This window comes from Moschus berezovskii, chromosome 14, assembly GCF_049115385.1.
Source record: "Moschus berezovskii isolate FMDL1 chromosome 14, NW_MosBer_1.0, whole genome shotgun sequence".
Taxonomy (NCBI): domain Eukaryota; kingdom Metazoa; phylum Chordata; class Mammalia; order Artiodactyla; family Moschidae; genus Moschus; species Moschus berezovskii.
In genome coordinates, this window is record NC_142473.1 from 44,669,258 (window position 1) to 44,695,707 (window position 26,450).

The following is a 26,450-nucleotide window of genomic DNA, read 5'->3' on the forward strand; positions in this document are numbered from 1 at the left end:
TTTGTGCCACCTCATGCGATGAGCTGACTCACTGGAAAAGACTCTGATGCTGGGAGGGATTGGGGGCGGGAGGAGACGGGGACGACAGAGAATGAGACGGCTGGACGGCATCACCAGCTCGATGGACATGAGTTTGAGTGAACTCCGGGAGTTGGTGATGGACAGGGAGGCCTGGTGTGCTGTGATTTATGGGGTCGCAGAGAGTCGGACACGACTGAGCGACTGAACTGACTGACTGACTGATAGCATTTGTGGGATGAATCTGTAGTTTATTGTTTTGGCTGATGCTGTCATACTGGCTTACTTTCATGTGTTTGGTGATTTCCGATCTTGAGCTCATTTACCTTGGAATTTTATCTCTGGGAATTTTTTGTAGCCTGGGTTTAAGGTTCATCTTTTTAAAGAGGCATATGTTTGCTCCTGCCTTGGGAAGCACTAAAAACTTGGAACAAGTTTTAACTACATTTTCAGCTTGGGACATTTAAAACCACATAAGTACTGTGAATTCTAGTCCAAAATCTGTGTGAGAACAGACATTTGATGATAAGGAATTATCAGTGCAGACTTCTTTCTTGTGTCCGATTCATGTCCAAGGCTGAGATAGACATTTATCCTTACTTACCCTCTCTGTGGGACAAGATTTTCTATTTCACCCACTGAAAGTGTTACACTTCAGAGACCCTGGTGTATACTCAGGAGTATCTGATCCAATTCCCCTTTCCTTTCAGGCTTCAGGCTTTCTCTCTTGACCCTGTAAGTGTGAGCCATTAAACCTCAGGCTAATTACTGTTTAGAAATTAACACTTATTTTACTGGATTTACACTTTCTTGTTGTTCTTGGCATCAGTAGGATTTCATTCCTTTCCAGTTAAGCCATACAATACAAAAAAATATGTGTTTTTTAAGGCTTATATTAAAGTATGCAGGCCAAGAAGATTTGCTTCAACATTTAGTGAGCCATAATGTTCAACTTGAAAACCTATTTCCTTATCTTATTACATTAGCTTGTATATCCAAAACACTTATAATGGTGGTGATAGCTACCCTCTCTGACTTGTTCCTAATGCCATGTCTTTTGATATTTCACTATTTAATGTGTTCACTGTTAAGTTTTGCATAAATGGTCTTTATCATATTTAGGTACTTTCCTTTTCTTCCTGTTTTACTTGGGATAGCTGTTGAAATGTATGACGTACTATTATTTGACATCTACTGATAGATTTAGTTTTGCTATTGAAATTTACAAATGTACTTTAAAATGGAGAATATACAAACATGGACAAAATTCAGGCTGTGAAAATTAAGTCCCCTCTTCCCTGCTGTTCCAAATTCCCCAGTTCCACGCTATAGAGTTTTTGTGACTCACCAGAGATATTCTCTACATACTCAAATATGAGATGTGTCTCAATGCACAGACACACTGACAACACTTCTGCACCATACTATTTTTTTTTTACTTAGTAAGACACTCTGGAGAGCTTCTCTACTACATATAAATAAAAGAATAAGAATAAAAAGACTTTCATCCAGCTTTTGAGTTTTTCAGAGACCAGAAAATGTCCCATCCAATTTAAGAATAGCAGTATATATTATCTTCAATTATCTTAAAATCAATCACTATCATAGCAACAGATAGGGCTGTGCTATCCAAAAGAAATTTCTGCTGTGATGGAAAGGCTCATTTCTGCATTATTCAGTGTGGTAGCCACTAGACATATTTGGCGAGGGAGCATTTGAAATGGAGTTGGTGTGACTAAGTAAACAAATTTTTAATTTTAATTTCTTTTAATAACTACATGTGGTTAGTGGGAGCTGTATTGAAAAGCTCTACTGTAAAGCTGCATAGGTCATCTTCCTGGTTTTATAGAAGAGTGACCCAACTTGCAGAGGAATGTTTTCATGGCAGAACCAGGATTGGAACTCCGATCTATCTTGCTTTTCATTACTCTTTCAATTTTAGCATAGCTACTACTTCAGCCTAAGTACTTTTTTGGGTGTGGGGAAGAGATTCTCAAAACCAATATAACCAAACCCTTCAAGATGCTGTTCTTCCTGGGACTCATGGAATCATCCATATTTAACACTCACCATTTAGAGTACAGCATCATCAACTCAATGGACATGAATTTGAGCAAACTCTGGGAGACAGTGGAGGACACGGGAGCCTGGTGTGCTGCAGTTCAAGGCATTGCAAAAAGCTGGACATGACTTAGTGACAGAACAACAACAATGTGGAGTCAGCCTGCTCTACATTCAGCTGCTCATTCTACACATCGCTAGGTTCTCTTAAGAGATGGGAACACCAGACCATACTACCTGCCTCCTGAGAAAACCGTATAAAGAGCAAGAAGCAACAGTTAGAACTGGACATGGAGCAATGGACTGGTTCAAAATTGAGAAAAGAGTATGTCAAGGCTGTATATTGTCACCCTGTTTATTTAACTTATATGCAGAGTGGTGGTGGTGGTTTAGTCGCTAAGTCGTGTCTGACTCTTGCAACCCCAAGGACTGTAGCCAGCCAGGCTCCTCTGTCAGGGGATTCTCCAAGCAAGAATACTGGAGTGGGTTGCCATTTCCTTCTTCAGGGGATCTTCTCAACCCAGGGATCAAACCTGGGTCTCCTGCATTGCAGGCAGATTCTTTACCCACTGAGTACATCATGTGAAATGCTGGGCTGGGTGACTCACAAGCTGGAATCAAGATTGCTGGGAGAAATATATGCAGATGATATACTTTAAAGACAGTAAAGAGGAATTAGAAAGCCTCTTGATGAAGGTGAAAGAGGAGAGTGAAAAAGTTGGCTTAAAACTCATTTAGAAAACTAAGATCATGGCATCTGGTCCCATCACTTCATGGCAAATAGATGGGGAAACAGTGGCAGACTTAATTTTCTTGGGCTCCAAAACCCCTGCAGATGGTGATTGCAGCCATGAAATTAAAAGATGCTTGTTCCTTGGAAGAAAAGTTATGACCAACCTAGACAGCATATTAAAAAGCAGAGACATTACTTTGCCAACAAAGGTCCACCTAGTCAAAGCTATGGTTTTTCCAATAGTCACATATGGATGTGAGAGTTGGACTGTAAAGAAAGCTGAGCACCAGAGAATTGATGCTTTTGAACTGTGGTATTGGAAAACACTCTTGAGAGTCCCTTGGACTGCAAGGAGATCCAACCAGTTGATCCTAAAGGAAATCAGTCTTGAATATTCATTGGAAGGACTGATGCTGAAGCTGAAACTCCAGTACTCTGGCCACCTGATTCGAAGAACTGACTCATTGGAAAAGACCCTGGTGCTGGGAAAGATTGAATGCGGGAGGAGAAGGGGATGACAAAGCATGAGATGTTTGGATGGCATCACTGACTCAATGGACATGAGTTTGAGTAAACTCTGGGAGTTGGTGATGGATAGGGAGGTCTGGCGTGCTGCAGTCCATGGGGTGGCAAAGAATCAGACGTGACTGAGCGACTGAACAGAACTGAACTGATGAAGGTGGAAGAGGAGAGTGAAAAAGCTGGCTTAAAACTCAACATTCTTTTCCCCATTTGTCCCATCACTTCATGGCAAACAGATGGGGAAACAGTGACAGATTTTATTTTCTTGGGCTCCAAAATCACTGTAGACAGTGACTGCAGCCACAAAATGAAAAGACACTTGCTCCTTGGAAGACAAGCTATGACAAACCTAGACAGCATATTAAAAAGCAGAGACCACTTTGCTGACAAAGGTCCATATAGTCAAAGCGATGGTTTTTCCAGTAGTCATGTATAGATCTGAGAGTTGGACCAGGACCAGGCTGAGTGCTGAAGAATCGATGTTTTCGAATTATGGTGGGAGAAGACTGTCAAACCAGTCAATCCTAAAAGAAATCAACCCTGAATATTCATTGGAAGGACTGGAAAGACTTCAGCTAAAACTGAAGCTCTAATACTTTGGCCGCCTGATGGGAAGAGCCGACTCATTGGAAAAGACCTTGATGCTAGAAAAGATTGAGGGCAAGAGAAGCGGGCAACAGAGGATGAGATGGTTGAATGACATCACTGATTCAGTGCACATGTGTTTGAGCCAACTCAGGGAGACAGTGAAGGACAGCGAAGTCTGGTGTGCTGCAGTTCACGGGGTTGCAAAGTGTCAGACAGGACTTAGTGACTGAACAACAGGTTCTCTTGAAGGTTTTCCTTACCTACTGCCACTCCTCTAATTTGACACCATCATTTTCTTGTAAAAAGATGCTCTGCTGGAGTTTCTTCTACTGCCTCTAAGCAATCCTTCTGCTGCTCCTATTTCTGATGGTGCCATGTTGCTCAGAAGCCACCAACAGTGACCACTGTCCACTGAATATAGTCTAAAATTCTTAGTGCAAAGGTCTTCTATGAGGCAAGCTCATGTTTCTTTAAACAAACTTCTCATTTTAGAATGGTTTATAGATTTATAGAAAAGCTGAAATGACAGTTCAGATAGTTCCTACATCCTAAATCCAGGTTCACTATCTTTAACCTAGTTTACACTACTATGGCACATTTTTCACAACCAATGCACTGACACTGGTACATGACTATTAACTAAACTCCATATTTCACTTGGGTTTCACTAGTTTTCCCTAACGTCTTGTTCTGTTCATACCTCATTACCCGCCTAGACTCCTCTCTTCTAGGATCATTTCCCCCCACCCCCAAATACCTGTTTCTTCAAAACCTTGATAGTTTTGAGGGAAACTGTTGTTTTTTTCTGTTTTTCTCATGGTTAGACTGGAGATTTGGGAGAGGAAGACCACAGAGGTGAAATGCCCTTTTCATTGCATCCTTTCAAGGGTACATGCTATGGATGTGAGTTATCACTGGAGATGCTAACTGTGATTTGGCCAAAGTAGTGTCTGCATGAGGTTCCTCCATACCCTAATCACTGGAAGCCAGTCATTAAATTCAGTCCATTTCAAGGGTGGGGAGTTAACTTCTACTTCCTTGAAGGAGCTATAAATTAATAACTTATTTGGAATTATTCTATAAAGATTTGTCTCTTCTCCTTCATTATTTAGTCAGCTATTTACTGATATCAATATGAACTTAAGGATATTTATTTTAGACTTTGGGCTATAATCCAACATTATTGTCACTCATTTTCTTGCTCGAATCTAGCCTTTGGGAACTATTTCACACGGGCCCTAAACACTTTCAACATGCTGCCCCACATATATGTGTATATTTTTCCTTAGTGCCTCTTTCTGCACTGCAAGATGTTGCAGGCTCATCTGCATGCCCAGCTCCAGTCCTAGAGTCGCCGATACTCCAGAGGCCCTGGTTTCTATTATTGGAGACCAGTGTCAGAAACCAAGGACTAGGTGCTGGGTCCCATCTTTGTTCACCACATACCCCACTCAACCAATCCTGATGGTCACCGGATGTGCTCCTGTTTCTCTGACACTTCTCTTCACTCCCACCGAAATCTACAGGGGCTTACCAGCAACGTTTTTTACTAGAATGTTCTTCTCCTCCTTCATCTGGCTGAAATTCTGCTCCTTCCAGAAGGCCTGATTCAAAATGTCCCCTCTTTCATGATGCCTTCCTAAATCTTCAACTTGATAGCCCACAGCCCTTCACAGTACCAGGCTGTGAGTTTCTGAAGGCGACACTGTGATGCACTTACCTCTAAAGCCCTACACTCAGCAGCAGCGCATAGCAAATCAAATGGCTATTGCTTGATGAAATGGTATGGACCTAACAGAAGCAGAAGATATTAAGAAGAGGTGGCAAGAATACACAGAAGAACTGTACAAAAAAGATCTTCACGACGAAGATAATCACAATGGCGTGATCACTCACCTGGAGCCAGACATCTTGGAATGTGAAGTCAAGTGGGCCTTAGAGAGCATCACTACGAACAAAGCTAGTGGAGGTGATGGAATTCCAGTTGAGCTATTTCAAATCCTGAAAGATGATGCTGTGAAAGTGCTGCACTCAATATGCCAGCAAATTTGGAAAACTCAGCAGTGGCCAGAGGACTGGAAAAGGTCAGTCTTCATTCAATCCCAAAGAAAGGCAATGCCAAAGAATGCTCAAACTACCGCACAATTGCACTCATCTCACATGCTAGTAAAGTCATGCTCAAAATTCTCCAAGCCAGGCTTCAGCAATACGTGAACCATGAACTTCCAGATGTTCAAGCAGGTTTTAGAAAAGGCAGAGGCATCAGAGATCAAATTGCCAACATCCGCTGGATCATGGAGAAAGCAAGAGCGTTCCAGAAAAACATCTATTTCTGCTCCATTGACTATGCCAAAGCCGTTGACTGTGTGGATCACAATAAACTGTGGAACATTCTGAAAGACATGGGAATACCAGACCACCTGACCTGTCTCTTGAGAAACCTGCATGCAGGTCAGGAAGCAACAGTTAGAACTGGACATGGAACAACAGACTGGTTCCAAATAGGAAAAGGAGTACGTCAAGGTTGTATATTGTCACCCTGCTTATTTAACTTATATGCAGAGTACATCATGAGGAATGCTGGGCTGGAAGAAGCACCAGCTGGAATCAAGATTGCCGGGAGAAATATCAATAACCTCAGATATTCAGATGACACCACCCTTATGGCAGAAAGTGAAGAGGAACTAAAAAGCCTCTTGATGAAAGTGAAAGAGGAGAGTGAAAAGTTTGGCTTGAAGCTCAACATTCAGAAAATGAAGATCATGGCATCTGGTCCCATCACTTCATGGGAAATAGATGGAAAAACAGTGGAAACAGTTTCAGACTTTATTTTTTTGGGCTCCAAAATCACTGCAGATGCTGATTGCAGCCAGGAAATTAAAAGATGCTTACTCCTTGGAAGGAAAGTTATGACCAACCTAGATAGCATATTAAAAAGCAGAGACATTACTTTGCCAACCAAGGTCCGTCTAGTCAAGGCTATGGTTTTTCCCGTGGTCATGTATGGATGTGAGAGTTGGACTATGAAGAAAGCTGATTGCCGAAGAATTGATGCTTTTGAATTGTGGTGTTGGAGAAGACTCTTGAGAGTCCCTTGTACTGCAAGGAGATCCAACCAGTCCATTCTGAAGGAGATCATTCCTGGGTGTTCATTGGAAGGACTGATGGTAAAGCTGAAACTCCAATACTTTGGCCACCTCATGCGACGAGTTGACTCACTGGCAAAGAGTCTGATGCTAGGAGGGATTCGGCGTGGGAGGAGACAGGGACGACAGAGAATGAGATGGCTGGATGGCATCACCGACTCGATGGGACATGAGTTTGAGTGAACTCCGGGAGTTGGTGATGGACAGGGAGGCCTGGCGTGCTGTGATTCATGGGGTCGCAAAGAGTTGGACACAACTGAGCGACTGAACTGAACTGATTGCTTGATGAATATTAATTCATCAAGGTCGGTGTAAGAAACATACTCTTTAGGGTTGACCAAGGAAAAAGACACACACACAGACACTCAACACAAAACTAAAGACCCTCCTGCAGAGACCCTTATGGTCTCATGCTTCAAGAAGATATCCTATTTCAGTCCTAAGCAATTGTGAAAACCAGAAGGGAGAGCCTATGGTTTGCATCTCTCAGAACAGGCTTTTTCTGTTCCCAGATACACACACATGTTCATAGATAGGTATCAGGGGAATCACACATGCCATAAGGAAACTGGCAGAGCTGTCCCAAGTCAGAAAACCTCAATAAGAAACAGGTAGCAGTCCACGGCCAAATGAAATGATGATCTGCTGTAAGTATTTCCCTTGAATCCTTCACCTCCTGCCTCCCTCACTCAGTCACATCTATTGCCGTGGTGTTGGGAATGCACATATAGCAAGGTGTCCATGGGTGCACTTGCATACTGAGACGCTGGGAAAGGTATCCCACCTTTGGGCCATTCTGAGACTCTGTTACTGGTGCACTGGGGTAAGAGTACACCCAGGGGACCTGAGGGTGCTACATCTATCAGTTAACCTGAAGAGTCTATGCATGCGTGCTCAATCGTGTCAGACTCTTTGGGACCCCATGGACTGTAGGCCGCCAGGCTCCTATGTCCACAGAATTCTCCATGCAAGAATACTAGAGTGGGTTGCCATTTCCTAGTCCAGGGGATCTTCCTGATCCACGGATCAAACCCACATCTCTGGCGTCTCCTACACTGGCAGGAAGGTTCTTTACCACTAGCGCCACCTGCGCAGCCCTGAGAAGAGGTTAATCCTCGGATAGAAGATGAGGTGAAGTTTTGCACAGGGTAGGGAGAAACTTCTTCATTTTGGGGGTGGGGTGGGAAGCTTTTGTTCTGAGGTGTGGAAAGGGCTGGAGCCACTGCTGTGAGAGCACGGGGATGGGTACCATGAAGAGGCAGGCCAGAGTGGCCAGCAGCTGGTTTTTCCCAGGTGGCTACAGCAAGGGTACAGAGAAATGGCTGGTGTCGGGAGGAGCAGTCTTACAGCAGAAGCTGCACCCTCTGGTCTTCCCAGATGATGCTGATACCCCTTTCCAGAGCGCCCTGCGTTCACCCGTCACTGCAGGCAGCTCTCAGTATGCTGATGGTTCCCGTCTCCAGCCCTGAAGCTCTCTCCTTCTCTCCCAGGAGTACATTCCAGGGGTTCTCAGTTCCTACACAGTCCTCAAGCGCACAGTGATGCGAGCCATAGGATAAATGACCCTGCTCCCTTTCCCGATTTTTTTTCCCTTTCCCGACTTTGATGGGTGGTGTCTGGTTTCTCAGAGGGACCCCCGCAGCACTGAGCCTTGGTTGCAAACAGAGCCGTCATCCTATCAGTGCACACTTAATGGTGCTCCTCTCTTCCTCTCTTACATTCTCCACTTGATGACTTGTATTTTCTAAGATTACTCCTCACATCAACTTCTTCCACCTACATCCTTGTTTCAGCATCTCCTTTCAGGAAAACCTCTTCAGCTCTGCTGCCAGAACAAGAGGGAAGATGCAGACGACAGAGGCAGAAATGGGCAGCTGAGTTAGGCAGCTTAGAAAGAAGGACCTGAAGAAGGCTGTGCCAGAAGAATTTCCCAGGTATGCCTAGGAACTCAGAAAGCAGACCAGGCACTGATGCTGAGCAAGTGGCATCTGTCCACACAGAGGAGCACCAGGTATGGTGCTGCCCTCTCAGAGCGCATGATCAGAAAGCACCCAGCCAGACAGTCCACCTGTCACCTCAGGGATGCTCACCTATTGAGAACTTTACCACAATAATCACACAATCTCACACACACACAAACACACACACACACACACACACACACCCTATTGGTCCAGAGATCCCTGTCTGTCAATGCTCACCTATTCAGAATTTCACCTTAACAATAACACACAACACACACACACACACAACACACACCTGTTGGTCCAGAGATCCCTGCCTTGGCATCTTGCTCATTTCTGAGTTGAGCCCTTGCTGCACGATACCATCAGCATGGATTCCCAGATTCCAGATCTGTATCTTGCTCCCAAGATGTGACTTGGCATATCTGGCCTCCTGGAGGTCCCTATGCCATTTTATTTTTTCTAAGTGCCAGTATTTCATAGTTAGTTTATTAATCCCAAACTCAGTTCCCTCCTGCTCTCCATGCCCAGCCCCAGTACAATTTTAAGCTAAATTTATGGAAATGATCATGCCTGATTCACCTTGGTACCACCAGGTAATAGTACCGTACTTACATATGGATGTTTATTTGAGCAACAAAGAACAATTTCAAAACACTAAGTCATATACCCTGATATTGACTTCTAAACACCATTCTCAAATTTAAGAAACTGGGCCTCCTTGGAGAAGTAGTTGATTCTAGGGTCAGAGTAAAAGTGAAATATAAGATGAGCTTGGAGCATCTTATGATATTCGAAAGTAAGAAAATGCTCAGAATAAACAAACAAAGGGCAGTATGTACAGGAGGTGCTTGGAGCCAACATGAAAGAATTCCCAGTGGTCAAAACTGGAAGTATATGAACAAACCAAGAATAATGACAATAATGATTATAACGTTTGTAATGATTATAAGAAATGCTTCTAAGAGAAGCAGAAGACATTAAGAAGAGGTAGCAAGAGAACACAGAAGAATTGTACAAAAAAGATCTTCACAACCAAGATAATCACGATGGTGTGATCACTCACCTCGAGCCAGACATCCTGGAATGTGAAGTCAAGTGGGCCTCAGGAAGCATCACTACGAACAAAGTTAGTGGAGATGATGGAATTGCAGTTGAGCTATTTCAAATCCTGAAAGATGATGCTGTGAAAGTGCTGCACTCAATATGCCAGCAAATTTGGAAAACTCAGCAGTGGCCACAGGACTGGAAAAGGTCAGTTTTCATTCCAATCCCAAAGAAAGGAAATGCCAAAGAATGTTCAAACTACCGCACAATTGCATTCATCTCACACACTAGTAAAGTGATGCTCAAAATTCTTCAAGCCAGGCTTCAGCAATATGTGAACCGTGAACTTCCAGATGTTCAAGCTGGTTTTAGAAAAGGCAGAGGAACCAGAGATCAAATTTCCAACATCCACTGGATCATCAAAAAAGCAAGAGAGTTCCAGAAAAACATCTATTTCTGCTTTATTGGCTATGCCAAAGCCTTTGACTGTGTGGATCACAATAAACTGTGGAACATTCTGAAAGAGATGGAAATACCAGGCCACCTGACCTGCCTCTTGAGAAACCTGTACACAGATCAGGAAGCAACAGTTAGAACTGGACATGGAACAGCAGACTGGTTCCAAATAGGAAAAGGAGTAGGTCAAGTCTGTATATTGTCACCCTGCTTATTTAACTTCTATGCAGAGTACATCATGAGCAACGCTGGGCTGGAAGAAGCACAAGCTGGAATCAAGATTGCTGGGAGAAATATCAATAACCTCAGATATATAGATGACACCACCCTTATGGTAGACAGTGAATAAGAACTAAAGAGCCTCTTGATGAAAGTGAAGGAGGAGAGTGAAAAGGTTGGCTTAAAGCTCAACATTCAGAAAACGAAGATCATGGCATCTGGTCCCATCACTTCATGGGAAATAGATGGGGAAACAGTTTCAGACTTTGTTTTTTGGGGCTCCAAAATCACTGCAGATGGTGATTGCAGTAATGAAGTTAAAAGACGCTTACTCCTTGGAAGGAAAGTTATGACCAACCTAGACAGCATATTAAAAAGCAGACACATAACTTTGTCAACAAAGGCCCGTCTAGTCAAGGCTACGACTTTTCCAGTAGTCATGTATGGATGTGAGAGTTGGACTGTGAAGAAAGCTGAGTGCCAAAGAATTGATGTTTTTTAACTGTGGTGTTGGAGAAGACTGTTGAGAGTCCCTTGGACTGCAAGGAGCTCCAACCAGTTCATCGTAAAGGAGATCAGTCCTGGGTGTTCACTGGAAGGACTGATGTTGAAGCTGAAACTCCAATACTTTGGCCACCTGATGCGAAGAGCTGACTCATTTGAAAAGACCCTGATGCTGGGAAAGATTGAGGGCAGGAGAAGGAGACAACAAAGGATGAGATGGTTGGATGGCATCACCAACTCAATGGACATGAGTTTGGATAAACTCTGGGAGTTGTTGAGGGACAGGGAGGCCTGGCATGCCGCGGTTCATAGGGTCGCAGAGTTGGACATCACTGAACGGCTGAACTGAACTGAACCAAATGATTATAAAGTAAGTATCCTCATATCCAAACTAATATAAATAAATACTGGATACACATGTAAGTCTTATCCTTACAGAAGACTTAGAATTAATAAATGTAGAAGGAATGGGAGAATAGGAAAATAGAAAACCTTAACTAGTCCACCATAGTAATAACCAGCAGACATGCTCCACCGATTATAGTTAGTGGGACGAGTGTAAGAAAAAGCAAGATATTTTCAAAGACTTATAGTATCTTCTTGCAAATAAGTTAATAACAAAGAGAAAAACAGTAAAACTTTAAGAACGCCTGGGCAACACCACCTTAACTGAGTGGTCAAGGTTAATGTCACAAGTGACCAGTCATGGTAACATCGGGTCTGCCCTGAAACGATGCACTGTGGACGCATCAGCCCTGTGTGGTGCCCCTTCCCAAACATACACCTCTAATCATGAGAACACGCCAGACAGACCCAAACTGGGGTTCATTCTGCAAAGTAACTACCCAGTCCTCCTCAAAAGTGCCACGGTCATGAAAGATAGATGTGACAACTGGATGTAATGGGGGATTCTGGGTTTACCTCCTAGAACCAAGAAAAGACATGAATGCAAAAACTGGTGAAATCCAAATATATTCTGCGATTCAGTTAAGCACTGTCCTGAGGCTGATTTCTTAGTTTTGATGCTTGCCCTCTGCTTGGTAAGATGTTGACATTAGAGGAAGCTGAGTAAAGGGAGACGGGAAACCTCTTGGCTATCTCTGCAACTCTATTAAAGTTAAAGAAGTTTTAAAGAAACACTGACAAATGCGCTATGGGTTTAAGTGGTAAAACAAATGATGAAATATAAAGAAGATCTGGGAGAACTTCAGAATGCTTCCAAGGCAGGAAACAGCTTAACGTAAGAAAAGGAGTTTGGAGCCAGAGAAGTTAAGACAAATGATGAGGCTGTGAGCTAAGGAGGCAGCAGTGGGGTGACCATCACCCCTGACCTAGTGCGCAGTGAGCCAGGCACTTTGACAAACGCTGCACGTGTTCTAGCTGACTGAGAAATGAGATGGGTTTGACACGTATATATGGGAATACAGTTGTCAGAACTGTGACCAACAGAATATGAGGGAAGAAGGAGCAATTCAGGATTACCCCCAGGTTTCTAATCTGGGCTCGTAACAGCATTCCTCAAGGTGGAAAACAAAACAGGTTTGGGGAGAAGGAAGATAAGCAGAGTTCAGGGCAGGCGGGTTACAGGTGCCTATGTGACAAGCAGATGGGCAGGATGGAAAGGCAGGGAAGAGATACCGTACTCACAGATTCAAAGAGAGAGCTATACCAGAGATAGAGATCTGAGGGCGATGACCATATAGTTGATGGTTGAAACTGTAGGAACAGACGAAATCACCCAGGAAGAAGGTATGAAAGAAAAAGAGGAGCCAAGGATGGAAGCTGGAGGAAACCCAACCATTATGGAAAGAACAGAGGAGGAGGATGACTGAGAAGCGGTGTCAGAGGTGGAAGAGAAACGGGGCAGCACGAGGTCCCAGAAACAGTCGGGCTGGGGAGGGCAGGTGAGATGCTCAGTAGGGTCAAATGTCACCACGTAAGAGGGACTCCGCTGACACTGGTGACGTGGGAAGGAAAAGCTGATGGCAAGGTGGCGGCACCCAGCCCGTACCTCAGGAGGGAATGCTTAGTGGTGGGGAAGCAAAGAGACGGAGTGCCAACCATTATGTTGAGAAATGCGGTTGGGCACAAAGAGAGGAAAATAGCCAGAGGGGAACTCAAGGTCAGAGGGGTCACCCAAAACTCCCATCTCCAGACTGATTCCTCCCAGGAGCTCCCGATGCACATTTTAAACAGCAAACGAGTTCCCTCCAGTGGGCATGCTGTCTGTAGCTTCTGAATGTGTATGTCTAGCCATAGACCCACACTCAGGTTGACAAAAGAGGCATCAGCTCTGTTTTTAATCACCTTTACAACGTGAAGTTTGAGATCTGAGGTGGTCTAACCTGACTGTACTTGATGCCTGACTCGGGGCAGCATGGATGATTCCGGGCAGTTTTGTAACCATTCCCAGAGGCGAGATTGCTTCATGACCGTGTTCCATTACCCCACAGCCATGTCCCACCCCTGCTTGGAAAGTCCAGCATAGAACACTTCCAAACGGTGTCAGGTCCCAACTAGAAATTTGGTGGTGAAGTTAAAAGCTACAAATCCTAGGAGAGGTCATCAGTGAGGCTCAGGGTTTTTCCACATCTGCACGTGCCAAAGCCATTATTCCCCTCCGTGTTCAGTTGCATTTACAAGCCTTTAAATATTAACAGTCATTAATATTGATGCTTGAGTACCAAATGAGCTTAGCTTCCTAGAAATTACTAGATTTTATATTATTCATTCACTTGTTCAGTATACATTGATTAAGTGCTGGGCAATGTGTTATTACTGGAGAAGACTGGAAAAAGGAATATGACATGGCTCCTGCCCTTGAGAAGCCTACATACACTTATACGTGTGTGCTTAGTTGCTCAGTTGTGCCTCTTTATAACCCCATGGACTGTAGCCTGCCAGGTTCCTCTGTTCATGGGGATTCTCCAGGCAAGAATACTGGAGTGGGTTGCCATGCCCTTCTTCAGGGTATCTTCCTATTCCAGGGATCGAACCCAGGTCTCCCGCATTGCAGGTGGATTCTTTACCATCTGAGCCACCAGGGAAGCTCAAGAACACCGGAGTAGGTAGCCTATCCCTTCTCCAGGGGAGCTTCCTGACCCAGGAATCAAACCAGGGTCTCCTGCAATGCAGGTAGATTCTTTACCAGCTGAGCTACCAGGGAAGCCCATACATTTACATCAACAGCTACAAACAAAATGGGATGTCTTACAGTAATAAAGGCATATGTATACATGTCTTATGTATCTACAACATAAAAGCATGTATGTTACATATATGTTACAGATATGTGTTCTATATAACAAAGGCATGCATATTATGTACATGTGTATGTTCAGTTCAGTTCAGTCGCTCAGTCATGTCCGACTCTTTGCGACCCCATGAATCACAGCACGCCAGGCCTCCCTGTCCATCACCACCTCCCGGAGTTCACTCAGACTCATGTCCGCAGAGTCGGTGATGCCATCCAGCCATCTCATTCTCTGTCGTCCCCTTCTCCTCCCGCCCCCAATCCTTCCCAGCATCAGAGTCTTTTCCAGTGAGTCAACTCTTCGCATGAGGTGGCCAAAGTATTGGCGTTTCAGCTTTAGCATCAGTCCTTCCAATGAACACCCAGGATCGATCTCCTTCAGAATGGACTGGTTGGATCTCCTTGCAGTTCAAGGGACTCTCAAGAGTCTTCTCCAGCACCACATGTGTATGTATCTATATAATAAAAGCATGAATGCTTTATACATGTGTATCTATACCTGAGGGAACACAGAAGAACACACGACTGTTTCTTCCAGATGTGACTATGTCATGAGGGGAGGCACGTTTGGTTGACTCTACGGATAGGAAGAATGAGCAATAATGGTTTACCTCAGTGGATAAAGGAGGAAGAAGGGACCCAGAGGCAAAAGAAAAGAGGTGTGACTATGCCCAATGTATGTCATAATATGGCGCCGTATTCATAAACATTGCAAAACTACCAATGAAATGATGAAAGATACTGAGTGACTGGGCACTCACTGTGTGTCAGGTGCGATTCTAAGCACTTTACACGGCACGAGCCACGTGTGTGAGTGACTGGCGGCGAGGCTGAGAGGCTGACGAGACAGATGCAGTGTTCTGAATGTTGTGCTAACAGGTCTGGACTTTGTCCCACAGGAAGGAGAGAGCGAGTACCCACAAAATGAGACTTGCAATTAAGAAAGTTTCCTCCACCGGCAGCCCCCCTGCAATGGGGAATGGGTTGGAGGAGGTGAGATGGGCGGCAAAGATGTGAGCTCGGAAATTGTTTCAACAGTTCAGACAAGTGAAAATGGCAGGGAGGAGGGGATGCGGGAGAGAATTCTGAGCAAGAAATGGGGCCGTGGAGACCATCTGCTCCACAGCCACGGAGGGGCAGGGAAGAGAGGAAGGGTTCCATTCACTCAGAAGGAAAGAAACATCCTTAGGAAAGAGGATGCGCTCAGTGTGAGGCGCTAGTGGGAAGCGAAGAATGAGAGTCTAGAACTTAGGGCAGCGGTTAGGAGGACAGAAAGAGGGGGACAGAGAGGAGAAGACCAAATCCAGTCACGATGAATCTGTCCTCTCAACACTAAGGTCACCCGGACGTCTCCTTTCCCTCCCCAACAGCCTCACACTTTCATAGAACAGCTGTGAACTGAGGCAGGGGTGCATACGCGGCCAGAGGCGAGACACCTGGAGACACGCGGGAGCCAAGTGTCACAGAGGTCAACACACCTGCGTGCCTGCACCGGCTGGAGAGAGATGCACAGAGGGACACACACACAGACACGGCTGCAGATCGCAGCAGTAGACACACATGCATGCAAACACACACACGGACAGGTCTGTAGGTGACACACGCAGCTCCACACACGTGTAAACACACCTACAGAGGCCACAGGTGCCCAATTTTCTGGAGAGGGTGAAGCATGTTTTCATTGCGCAGTGGAGTCTTGTCATCTGCCCTGCTCGTGATTCTCAGCTGCTCGGCGGAGCAGCCCAGTTGAGTCCCAAAGCCTCCCTTTGCAATGCACTCATGTAAAACATTCCAAGAGTATACTTCACTGGTCTGCTGGCCCAAGGCTACCCATCCCTGTTCCATTCGATGGACTATTGGGACTGGAGAACAGCTCTGAACTCGATTTAAAGACACCCACTGCGACACTCATCTCTCCTCTTACCAAAAAGTTTCTGCAGGACTTGGCCATCGTATAAATCTTCAGCCAGGTCTTTCACAATGATTCTTTCTCCGACCAAAACGTCGTTAATCCAGTCAATTAATACCTACACAGAGAGAGAGAATAAGAGAAGAGTCATAGGGTGTTTCCTTATCCACCAGTGTCCTCATCCTGGGCAGTTAAAATTTAAATGAACTGCAGATTCTGAAAGGAGCAGAATTATCCACACACCTGAGCATGTGTGCCAGCAGCTGTGAGTGTGAGCCCAACAGCCCTGCTAACCTGCAGGGATAGGCTCTGCCAGTGCTGGTGCCACCAGTGTCTCTGTTAATACCTCTGGCCCCTACTTTTCCTTCCCCGAATGGCAAGGAACATTCACACAGTGCTTGGCTGTGTGGCTTTGCAGCCAGGAGAGGATGGGCTTTGGAGTCATGCAAACTGGGGTTGAAACCCTCACTTTACCTACTAAAATAATCTGTGCATCTCTGGGATCGATGGACTGTTCGGTGTTTGTGTGTATGTGTCGGTACCCCTGTCGTTCATGAACCACTGTGTGTATACCTCTGTGATTTATGAATCTATGGCAAGCTAGTTATCTGCTCTGAACCTCTGACTCCCCACCTCTATAATGGAAGTTGAAGGCACCTCCCACACTAGGTGGCAGAAAAGAATTACAGGGTCTCCCTGGTGGTCCAGTAGTTAGGACTCCACATGTCTGCTGCAGGGGGCACGGGTTTGATCCCTGGTCAGGGAACTAAGATCCTACATGCCATACCGAGTGGCCAAAAATCAAAACCAATATCAGGGGACAAAAAGAAAGGAATTACATACAGCAAGGGCCAAGCGTCCAGTAAGGGCAGATTTTATTAATAAATAAAGCACTCTCCCATTACGACATCTGGCCAGGTGGTTACTGTCACCCCTATGTTCAGGAGGTAAAACCAAACACAGAAGTAAACACAGCCCAAGGTCCCAGAGCTAACTGTGGGCAGGGACAGGAATAGTCAGACCCTTGTCCACCTCCCTCTATAGCACATGGTCTCCTCGCTGTGCCAGGCTTCCTCTCAGTGGGGCTATGCGGTGTCCTCTGTGGTCCGTGCCTCAGCCTCTGCGCATCAGGCATCCAGCAGAGGCGTTCCAGGTGACCAGTCACTCAGTTAATCCACACGACATCCCGAGAGGCAGGGAGCATCAGTTTCGTTTTTCAGGTAAGGAAACTGAAGCTTACACAAGGCCACTGCCTTTTTAATTTCAACCTCTTGCTTTATTTATGAAGGTATTATTCATATACGATAAAATTAACCAATTTTAGGTATAGAGTGTGATGATTTTTGGTCACTGTACACGGTTGTGTGTACAGGACAGTTCCCTCACCCTAAGAAGGTCCCTCTGGTCTCTCTGTGCTCAGTCACCTCTCCTGATCACAAGCTTCAGGCAAGCACTACAGTTCCGACTTTTTGACCATTTCACCTAAACGGAACATCACCCACTTTTTTGGGGGGGGGGCCATGCCACGTGGTATGTGGGATCTTAGGTCCTGACCAGGGATTGAACCCACACCCCTTTGCAGTGGAAGCGTGGAGTCTTAACCACTGGACTGCCAGGGAGGTCCCAGAGCATCACCTTTTGTGTCTGACTTCTTTGACTTGGCGTAAGCAGATTGCCTTTACAACACAGGCGGGAGCTGAGCTAGGTTTCCACCCTTAAGTAGAGGTTCGGGCTTTCAAAGCACATTGTTCCACTGGCCTAAGGCAGGAGCTTCCATGCTTCCTCCCGCCCTCCTTCCTCTCTTGCCCTTCCCTCCCTCTCTCCCTCGTCCATCCAGCCTCCATGCATCCAGCATTATCTGCTATATGTCACTCTGTGCGGGATCCTGAGGGTACAAAAAAAGATTGTCCCTGACGAAGAAAAAAAAGGACAATCTTTAACCCCAAGCAGCTCCCCACTTAGTGAAGGAGACCGAGAAGTATATGAGTAGTTGGAATGTCACGTGATGACAACAGTGACAGAAGTAAATGCATGAACCACAGCAGCGCACAGAGAGGCTGAGTGACAGCCCTGGGGTTTACAGAGGGCTTCCTGAAGGATGTGGCCTGGCTTTGGCTTCAGGTGAAGAGCAAGCAGAGCACCTGGGCAGAGGGACTGCATGACCAAAGGCCTGGCGGTGGGAGTGCCGGAAGCATGCTGTGTGTAGGTGGCTACTGGGAGCCAGCATGAACAGGTCTGGTGTCCTTGTGGCATCCTTGCCAAGCAGGGATTATTTGAGGTTAAAGATGGCATCATCGACTTGATGGACATGAGTTTGAGTGAACTCCGGGAGTTGGTGATGGACAGGGAGGCCTGGTGTGCTGTGATTCATGGGGTCGCGGAGAGTCGGACACAACTGAGTGACTGAACTGAACTGAACTGAACTGAAAGAGGCAGCTGGAGCATGCAGATGTCAAACACCACCCCCAGGACTGTGGGCTTCAACCTGCAGTTCACAGGAAACCACACAGGTTTTGAACAGGAAAATGATACACCCAGCTTTGCATTTTGAGTGAATCACTCTGTATCCAGTGCCTTTTGGTCCTGTTTTAAGCGCAGCTTGGAGAAGCTGAAGAAGACAGACACAGGACAGGGGATCAGAAGGGGGATAAAATAGAGATTTTTTTGAGGGTGACCATTGGTCAGTCACTGTGCCAAGTACATTATGCACAGTATGTTATTTCATCTTAATCATTTCTGTTTGAATCTCATTTCCTCCACTCATGCATGACTATAAATGAACAATCACCTGGCTTTTCTGAGACTCAGTTTCCTCATCTGTAAAAGAGATGGAGATGATACTAAATCCAACTTCAGAGGGTACTTTTGAGGGTCCTTGGGAAATGCGGTGAAAGGACTGGGTAAGGGATAAGATCCTGGCAAATGTGAGTTTTTTGCACTAAATTCTCCAGAGCCTATGGTCAATACCATTCCGTGGGCACCTGTTGCGTCCCACCTCTGTTAGCCTGTAGATGTCCACCTTCTGGACTGCAACCTGCCTGTGGCCAGGGACTGCTGTGGATTTCTGTTCTCTCTGCAGTGGCTCGAGTGGTGCCTACACAGGGTGACTGGTCTAGAGACACCTGTGGAGTCGGGAGGCACCTGAAGCCCCTTCTAATTTCCTCTTACCTTCATCAGTTCCTGAAGTTTGGGGTCGCTGCGTGAGTTGGGATCCACCATCGTTCGCACTTCATTCTCCTCTTTAAAAAGAAAAGGCAGTCAGCGAGGCGGTCGCTCTGAAGGCATCAGGCTAACCCAGAGAGAACAAAAGACCCCGTTACCCAGCATCGTGTCCTCAGGGTCCAGCTCGAAGGGGATGGGGCTGAGGGGCAGGTTGATGGCGTTCATGCCTTCCTCCTGAAGCTCGGACACTGTAAGAAGGAAGCACAGCGTTATGCGGCAGCCCGTAGCTGTGTTCCACATTGATGCAGACTGAGAGACAAAAGCACCAAGGTTAGCCCGTAGCTGTGATGCAGCCTGCATCCGATTCCTGCCTCTCCTTGCTAAAAGGACCAAACCGTCCCCTTCATCTCACTCCTTCTAACTGTCACCTCGCTCGCTTTCCTAGAAAAATCAGGCACGGGCATCTGCCTCCTTTCAGAAATGATCTTGGAAGAAATGGAAGTGAAGTGAGCACTGGCGTCTTTCTTGAGTCTCTGCCACGCCTCCCTCCTGTCCCTCCTCCGAGGGCTTACCACCCGGGGCAGAGTGCAGCTTGACAAGTCTTTGCTGACTGGATGCACGAGGCCCCCGCGCTGAGGCTCCATTTGAGTCACAGGCCTGTTCCATCCTCAGGTCAACCCTCCTCTGACTTCTCTCCCAAATTGACTCCTGTGTATTTTTTCGGACATTTTTCTCCCTCCCTCCCTCCTTCCCACCCCCCTCCTCCCATCCAGGACTGCTCGAGGATGCCTCATTCTGGCCTCTCCCTGGGCTCTGGATTTATCCCTTCAACCATAGGGAGTCATGGGCCCTCGGGTCAGGCACCTCACTTCTCCAGGCCTGTTCCCTCAGTTGAACATCAAAAGCTGGACAGGTGACCATCAAGTTCTTTTATACTTTCCCAAATCTTAGAAGTCTACGATTCCACTGTCCTCAAGAAAAATAACAAGAGGTCAGTGACCACTAGAGACTTCCAGTCCACCCCCTCCATCCCCTGACCCCCACCCCCCACAAGAAGTCTTAGTAAAAATAATACAAATTCCTACCACAAAACCAGTTGTGTGACTGGTTTTGTGCCCTTTGCTGAGCACTGACCTTGGATTATTACCTCTCCTAAAAGCAGTGGCTCAAATCCCCTCAGTTCTACTCAATTCCAGTTTGGGCAATTCCTTTGCACCAATTAAGCACAGAACAACCATTTTCTCTGAAGGAGCTGGTCACCAAACGGTTCTTAAAGAGGTGATACGGCAGCTGCAATCAACCTTAATAAAAGCAATGTCCCATCTTTCCATTTTATTTTTTTGTATTGACTCTGGCCTCACCAATTGCCAGCATACACTTGCAAGTACTCTTAGGCACAGGCAGCTGCTTACAAAGAGTTCTTTCATATTAGCAGACGTCACTGATGGTTGCAGTTGGACAGGGATTGAGATTGCCTAACAAAGGGAGTGAAACCCACTCTGCCCTAGAGAGACACAACTCGCATTATGAAGCTGGTATTCAGTCCTGTTGCTGTGGGCTCTTGACATTCAGATGGGATATCTGCCAGTCACCATCTTGAATCTCCAAATCCACAGACACCTACCATTCTATATAATTCCCACCACAAAACATAATTGAAAAATATAAGTGACACTTTCAAGGTTTAAATGATTCTATAAATATGGGTTTGTGTTTGCTTTCCAGCAAAGCACAACTGCTTCTTTAGACTTTATAATGTCTCCTAGCATTCCTCCTAGGACTAGCAGTTTGCTTTTTTCCCAGGCTTTTTCTCACAAAGAAGCAAGATTTCTACCATTCAACAAGCATCACTACACAGGCAATGGGAAGTGGAAATAAAGTTATGTTTCAGTGTGGGTGTGAGACTGGGTTAACTGGCCAGTGAAGAGACTAGCTCTTGCCCAGAACCTTCTCCATCTGTATATTTCATCCCACCCCACCCCGCCACCAGGTCTGTACTGTCAGATACAGTAGCCATTAGCCACATGCAGCCACTGAAGTTTAAATGAATTAATAACTCAGTTTCTTAGTTCCACCTGTCACATTTCAAGTGCTCCGTGGCCCCCATGGGGCAGGTGGCACCCCACTGGACAGTGCGGATGTAGATTTCCATTATCACAGAAGATTCAGTTGAATGGTCTATCCTGACTGATCCCATAGATCCAAATGCTGATGATATCCAAATTTAAATCTCCAGCCTGATGTATGCTATATTTATATTTTTAAAGTTAATACGATTTTATTATCTAAAACTGAATTCAAGGCAACAAAATCAGGGATAGGATAAAAATGAAGCTTCTTCCTAGATATTTTTCATGTACAAAAACAACCAAGTTCTGTCCTAATTTATTCTTTTGAGTGGTTTTATTTACCTAGCTTCATTGGGTTGTGAAAACAACAGTCAACTCATTATTAAAACAAGAACCAGAAACAAACAAAATCTCTAGCCTAGGCCTGACCCTGAGCTCCAGACTCACTCAATATCTCCTCTTTTGTCTACTAATGGAGATCTCAGATTTATACATCCAAAACAGAACACGTGATCTTCAGGACCCTTACCTCCACTGTAACAACACTACATCAAGACTTTCCACCTTCCTTCCTATCCTCCTCAGTAAATGGCACTACCATTTGCACAAGAGTTCAAGCCAAAATCTGAGGCATCACCCTTCTTTTCTTCACTGTTTGCAGCCAATACATTGGCAAGTTTTCTGGGTTCCAACCACTTCTCACCAGCTCCATCATCACCATTCTGGTTCAGGCCACCGTTATCTTTCACCGAAATAACCAGAACCACCTTCTAACCTGCCCGCTGCTTTCTGATGCATTTTCCCCATGCTACTCTTCCGCCTAGAGCACAATCAGAATGATCTATAAAGATGTAAACATGATCATACATTCTCCTGCTTTATGCCCCTTCCCGTGGCTTCCCCTCATGTACGTGCTTAGTTACCCAGTCACGTCTGATTCTTCTGTGACCCTGCGGACTGTAGCCCACCAAGCTCCTCTGTCCACGGGATTTCCCAGGCAAGGATACAGGAGTGAGTCGCCATTTCCTTCTCCAGGGGATCTTCCTGACTCAGGGATTGAATCTGCATCTCCTGCACTGCAGGAGGATTCTTTACTACTGCCACCTGGGAATTCCCATTATACTCAGAATAAAACCCCAATCCCTTCCTAAGACCTATAAGACCCTCTGAATAGCCCCCTGCCTCCCTCTTGTGTTGTATTTTCTCCATAGCACTCATCACAATCTGAAATAACTATGATTTCTACATTTATTATCTATCCCCTCCTCAACAGAATGCAAGCTGTGGAAAGGCTGGTACTTTTTCTCTTTTGTTCGCTATTAGATCTCTGAAGAGGAATCAGACTGCCTACATTCAAATCCAGGCTCTACCACTTACTAGTACGTGACTTTGGGCAAGTTCACCCATCTTACACCTCAGTTTCCTTATCTGCAAAATGGGGGTGATTATAATATTGCCTATCTCCTAGAGTTGTTGAGAAGTTTAAATGAGTTAATACATGTAAAACATTTAGAAGAGTGTCTTGTACCTGGTTAAGATCTATGTAATTATTTGCAATTATTACTTAAAATGATAAGCACTCAAGGACCATTTGTTGAATAAATGAATAAACCTGTTAAGACTACCCTTCCACTGCACAGGTTATAAGTTGAAGCACAATTTACCAGAGCAGTGTACAGCATGCAAAGACTTTGAGCCTGTCCTTAGGGGAGGAAAATCATACTTTGGCCTGATCCTGTGTGTGCGTGTGTGGGCACATTTCTAGGGCAGGATCTCCAGCTTACTTTTTGTAAAGAGAGAAAAGCTACCTCTGTCTCAAGACAGAGCCAGTAAGAGCCAATCTGTGAATATAGAGATATTTATACCTCTAACATGTGACTGCTGCTGCTGCTGCTAAGTCACTTCAGTTGTGTCCAACTCTGTGTGACCCCATAGACAGAAGCCCAGCAGGCTCCCCAGTCCCTGGGATTCTCCAGGCAAGAACACTGGAGCGGGCTGCCATTTCCTTCTCCAATGTGTTAAAGTGAAAAGTGAAAGTGAAGTTGCTCAGTTGTGTCTGAACCTTAGCGACCCCACGGACTGCAGCCTACCAGGCTCCTCCATCCATGGGATTTTCTAGGCAAGAGTACTGGAGTGGCTTGCCATTGCCTTCTCCGAACATGTGACTAGAAACACCATATTTGCAACCAGGACTCCTAAAGGTGGGTCTGAACAGGACCTCTTTTTCTGTGTAGATCATTGTTAGGAATGTTTTTAGATGAAAAATCACCAGTTAGAAACACTCCCCTCTACCCTGCCTCTTTAATTCACTCACAGAGACAAAACAAACCCGAGAAGAAAGGCTGAGATATGTTTGCAATTGGAAATGTTTTTTTTTCAGGAAATGATTTGGTACAGGAACATCATTCCCATCCCATTAACTGCTGACTCGGAGCCAACTGTTTGTAAAAGTGAATATGCAAACTGCCCGCTCAGGCTTGGCCCCCCTCCACCCCATGGGGCTGCATTAGTGGCCACGTTCCCAAAACAGCCCACGTGCTATGGAGGTTTCATTTCTATTAAACCAAAGCAGGACCCAGCAGAAGCCCCTTGCCATCCCTGCACTCTGAAAGAGAAACAGCTGCAATTGAATTTTCTCGGCATAGAATATGAATACGATGTTTTCCCCCCCGAACCTCCTCTAACAACCTAAATCTAGGTCTGAATGTGCAGCCTTCGGTGTCTCGCGGCGCCATTAGTCATAACTTAATAAACAGATTAAATGCCCAGCTGAAGGTCGGGCTTGGGAGAGCAGGGCGATTGCCTCAACTCTTGAAGCGCTCACCATAAGGGAGGGAGCCTGGCTTTTCTGGGAAACACAGCGTGACTCTGGGGCCAGCTGTGCAGCGGAACAAGTAGCTAGATGGGCTTTCAAGTCTGAAAGACCTGGATTTGAATCCTTCTTCTCTTTTTTATCAGCCATGGGACCTTATGTTGGTGACTTAAACACTTCGAAATGTGGTAGAAAACAATTTTGTTTAAAACAAAGGTGTAGCTGACACTATTAGTTTCTTCCCCAATATTGATTTTATTTTTTCTCTCTCTCTGCTGAAATAATACTCTCATTTTGTTCCAGTATACACTGCACAACCCTCCCCTGCCCGCCAACTCCTGCCACCATGCTTCTAGGTGAGATTTCGATTGAGTTAAGCTAATCATGATAATCTCAATTCCTTTAGCAGTGACTGGCTCAAGCATTGTCATGTAACACAATTCTGGTCAAAGAGCTGTGACTGGAAAGTTCTAGAACCTTCTAGAAAAGTTGTCCTTCATTTTAAAAAGAGGCTCAAGGAAGAGAAGGTATCTTTCTCCTTCTAACCATTACTGCATCAGGATGTTATGCCTAGATTTGTAGTCATGAGGTTAAAGTCTGCCCAAGAAGAAGCTAATACGTTAAGGTTGGCAGGGAAGAAAGAAAGGCGTTCTTGTTGATACTGCTAAGCCACCATCCCTAGAGCCACCCTAGCTTTTTGTGTCTTGTTATAAGTGATAAAGGAAGTTCCTTTTTTGTTTAAGTCAGCTGAGTTGGTGTTTTCTGGGGCTTGGAGCCTTAACTCCCTAATCGGTGCATGGGACACCAAGATTATAAAGTTGATGGATGAAGACAGTAGGTCTACAAAGAACAGTAATTTTCCCTTCCTTTTTTTCCGTGAAAAACAGAATAGCTGCACATATCTCTTATACTCCAGAATATATATACAAGGGCCTGAAGAACACCAGATGGAAAACAAGTATGGTGAGAAGAATAGACAGAGGTTTCTAAGAGTACAAAAGGGTCCATTTGTACAAAGCTGGTGATTTCATTCATTGACCAATACACGTTACTGGGCACCTCCTTTGAAGCAAACCCTGTGCCAGCACTGGGCATAGGGTTTGGGGTTTGACATGAGTCTGCCTCAATCTGTTCTGGTGGGAGAGGCAGGCACAGAAAAACACAATGGGCAATATGCTGCACTTGGATGACATACATGTAACCAAGGGCTGTGAGAGCTCAGTGGTGGGGGCAACAAGGTTAACTTTAGATGGGGAAGCCTGGGAAGGATTCTCAGAAAGGGGGACACGTGAGCAGGACTCTGAAAATCAACTTAAATTTTCATCCAACACAGGTGCCTCACAAAAAGCACACCTTGTGCATAAACAGCAAAATGTAGACTCAGGGCAGCTACTGAGACAGCAGTAATTATGCCTCAACACTGGGAATGCAGGGCGCACACAGGAGAAACAGAGTGGAAGAACAAGGGGTGAATAAGCAGGTAGGGTCTGGAGTGTCGAGGGCTGTGAACTCATCTGTTCCCCAGCATGCGCTGGACCATGCTCCCCATGTCTATAGATGAAAAACCCAAACACCGTACTGAGGGAGGGCAAGAGGATATGCAGGTTGTTCTTTCTCCTTCAGGGCAAGTGAACCCCAGTGAGGTACTTAGGCTGCTCTAGCGCCTTCTCGGGACTCCGGTGATTAATTTCTGGCCATCATGAAATTTCACTCAAGTTCCTTTAATTTCTAAATGGTTCAATGGTCCCTCCAGAAGTTATTGCAGCTAGAGACATCTACACGGTCTGATTGGCAAATCCCAACAACTTTTCTCTATGTGGAAAATCAACCTGAAAGAACATCTACCAAAAAACACCTAATGGTGAGAAAATGGATGTTTATATCCTATGATTGGAAACAAGACAAAGATATCTCCTCTATTCAAAATCATACTAAAAATTCTAGCTATTACAATAATGCAGAAGAAGGAAATAAAAGGCACGCAAAT

The 26,450-nt window shown here is 45.3% G+C and overlaps 1 protein-coding gene across 1 annotated transcript in view; it reads right to left on the reverse strand.

Annotated features, from left to right (window-relative positions):
* Positions 1 to 26,450, reverse strand: part of PARVA (parvin alpha) — a 184,842-nt gene that overhangs the window by 56,985 nt on the left and 101,407 nt on the right. The window contains exons 2-4 of the mRNA XM_055423354.2: positions 19,741 to 19,830; positions 19,589 to 19,659; positions 16,436 to 16,538 (exon numbers count right to left, since the gene is read on the reverse strand). Of these exons, the coding sequence (XP_055279329.1) occupies positions 16,436 to 16,538; positions 19,589 to 19,659; positions 19,741 to 19,830 (264 nt within the window). The remainder of the gene's footprint in view (positions 1 to 16,435; positions 16,539 to 19,588; positions 19,660 to 19,740; positions 19,831 to 26,450) is intronic.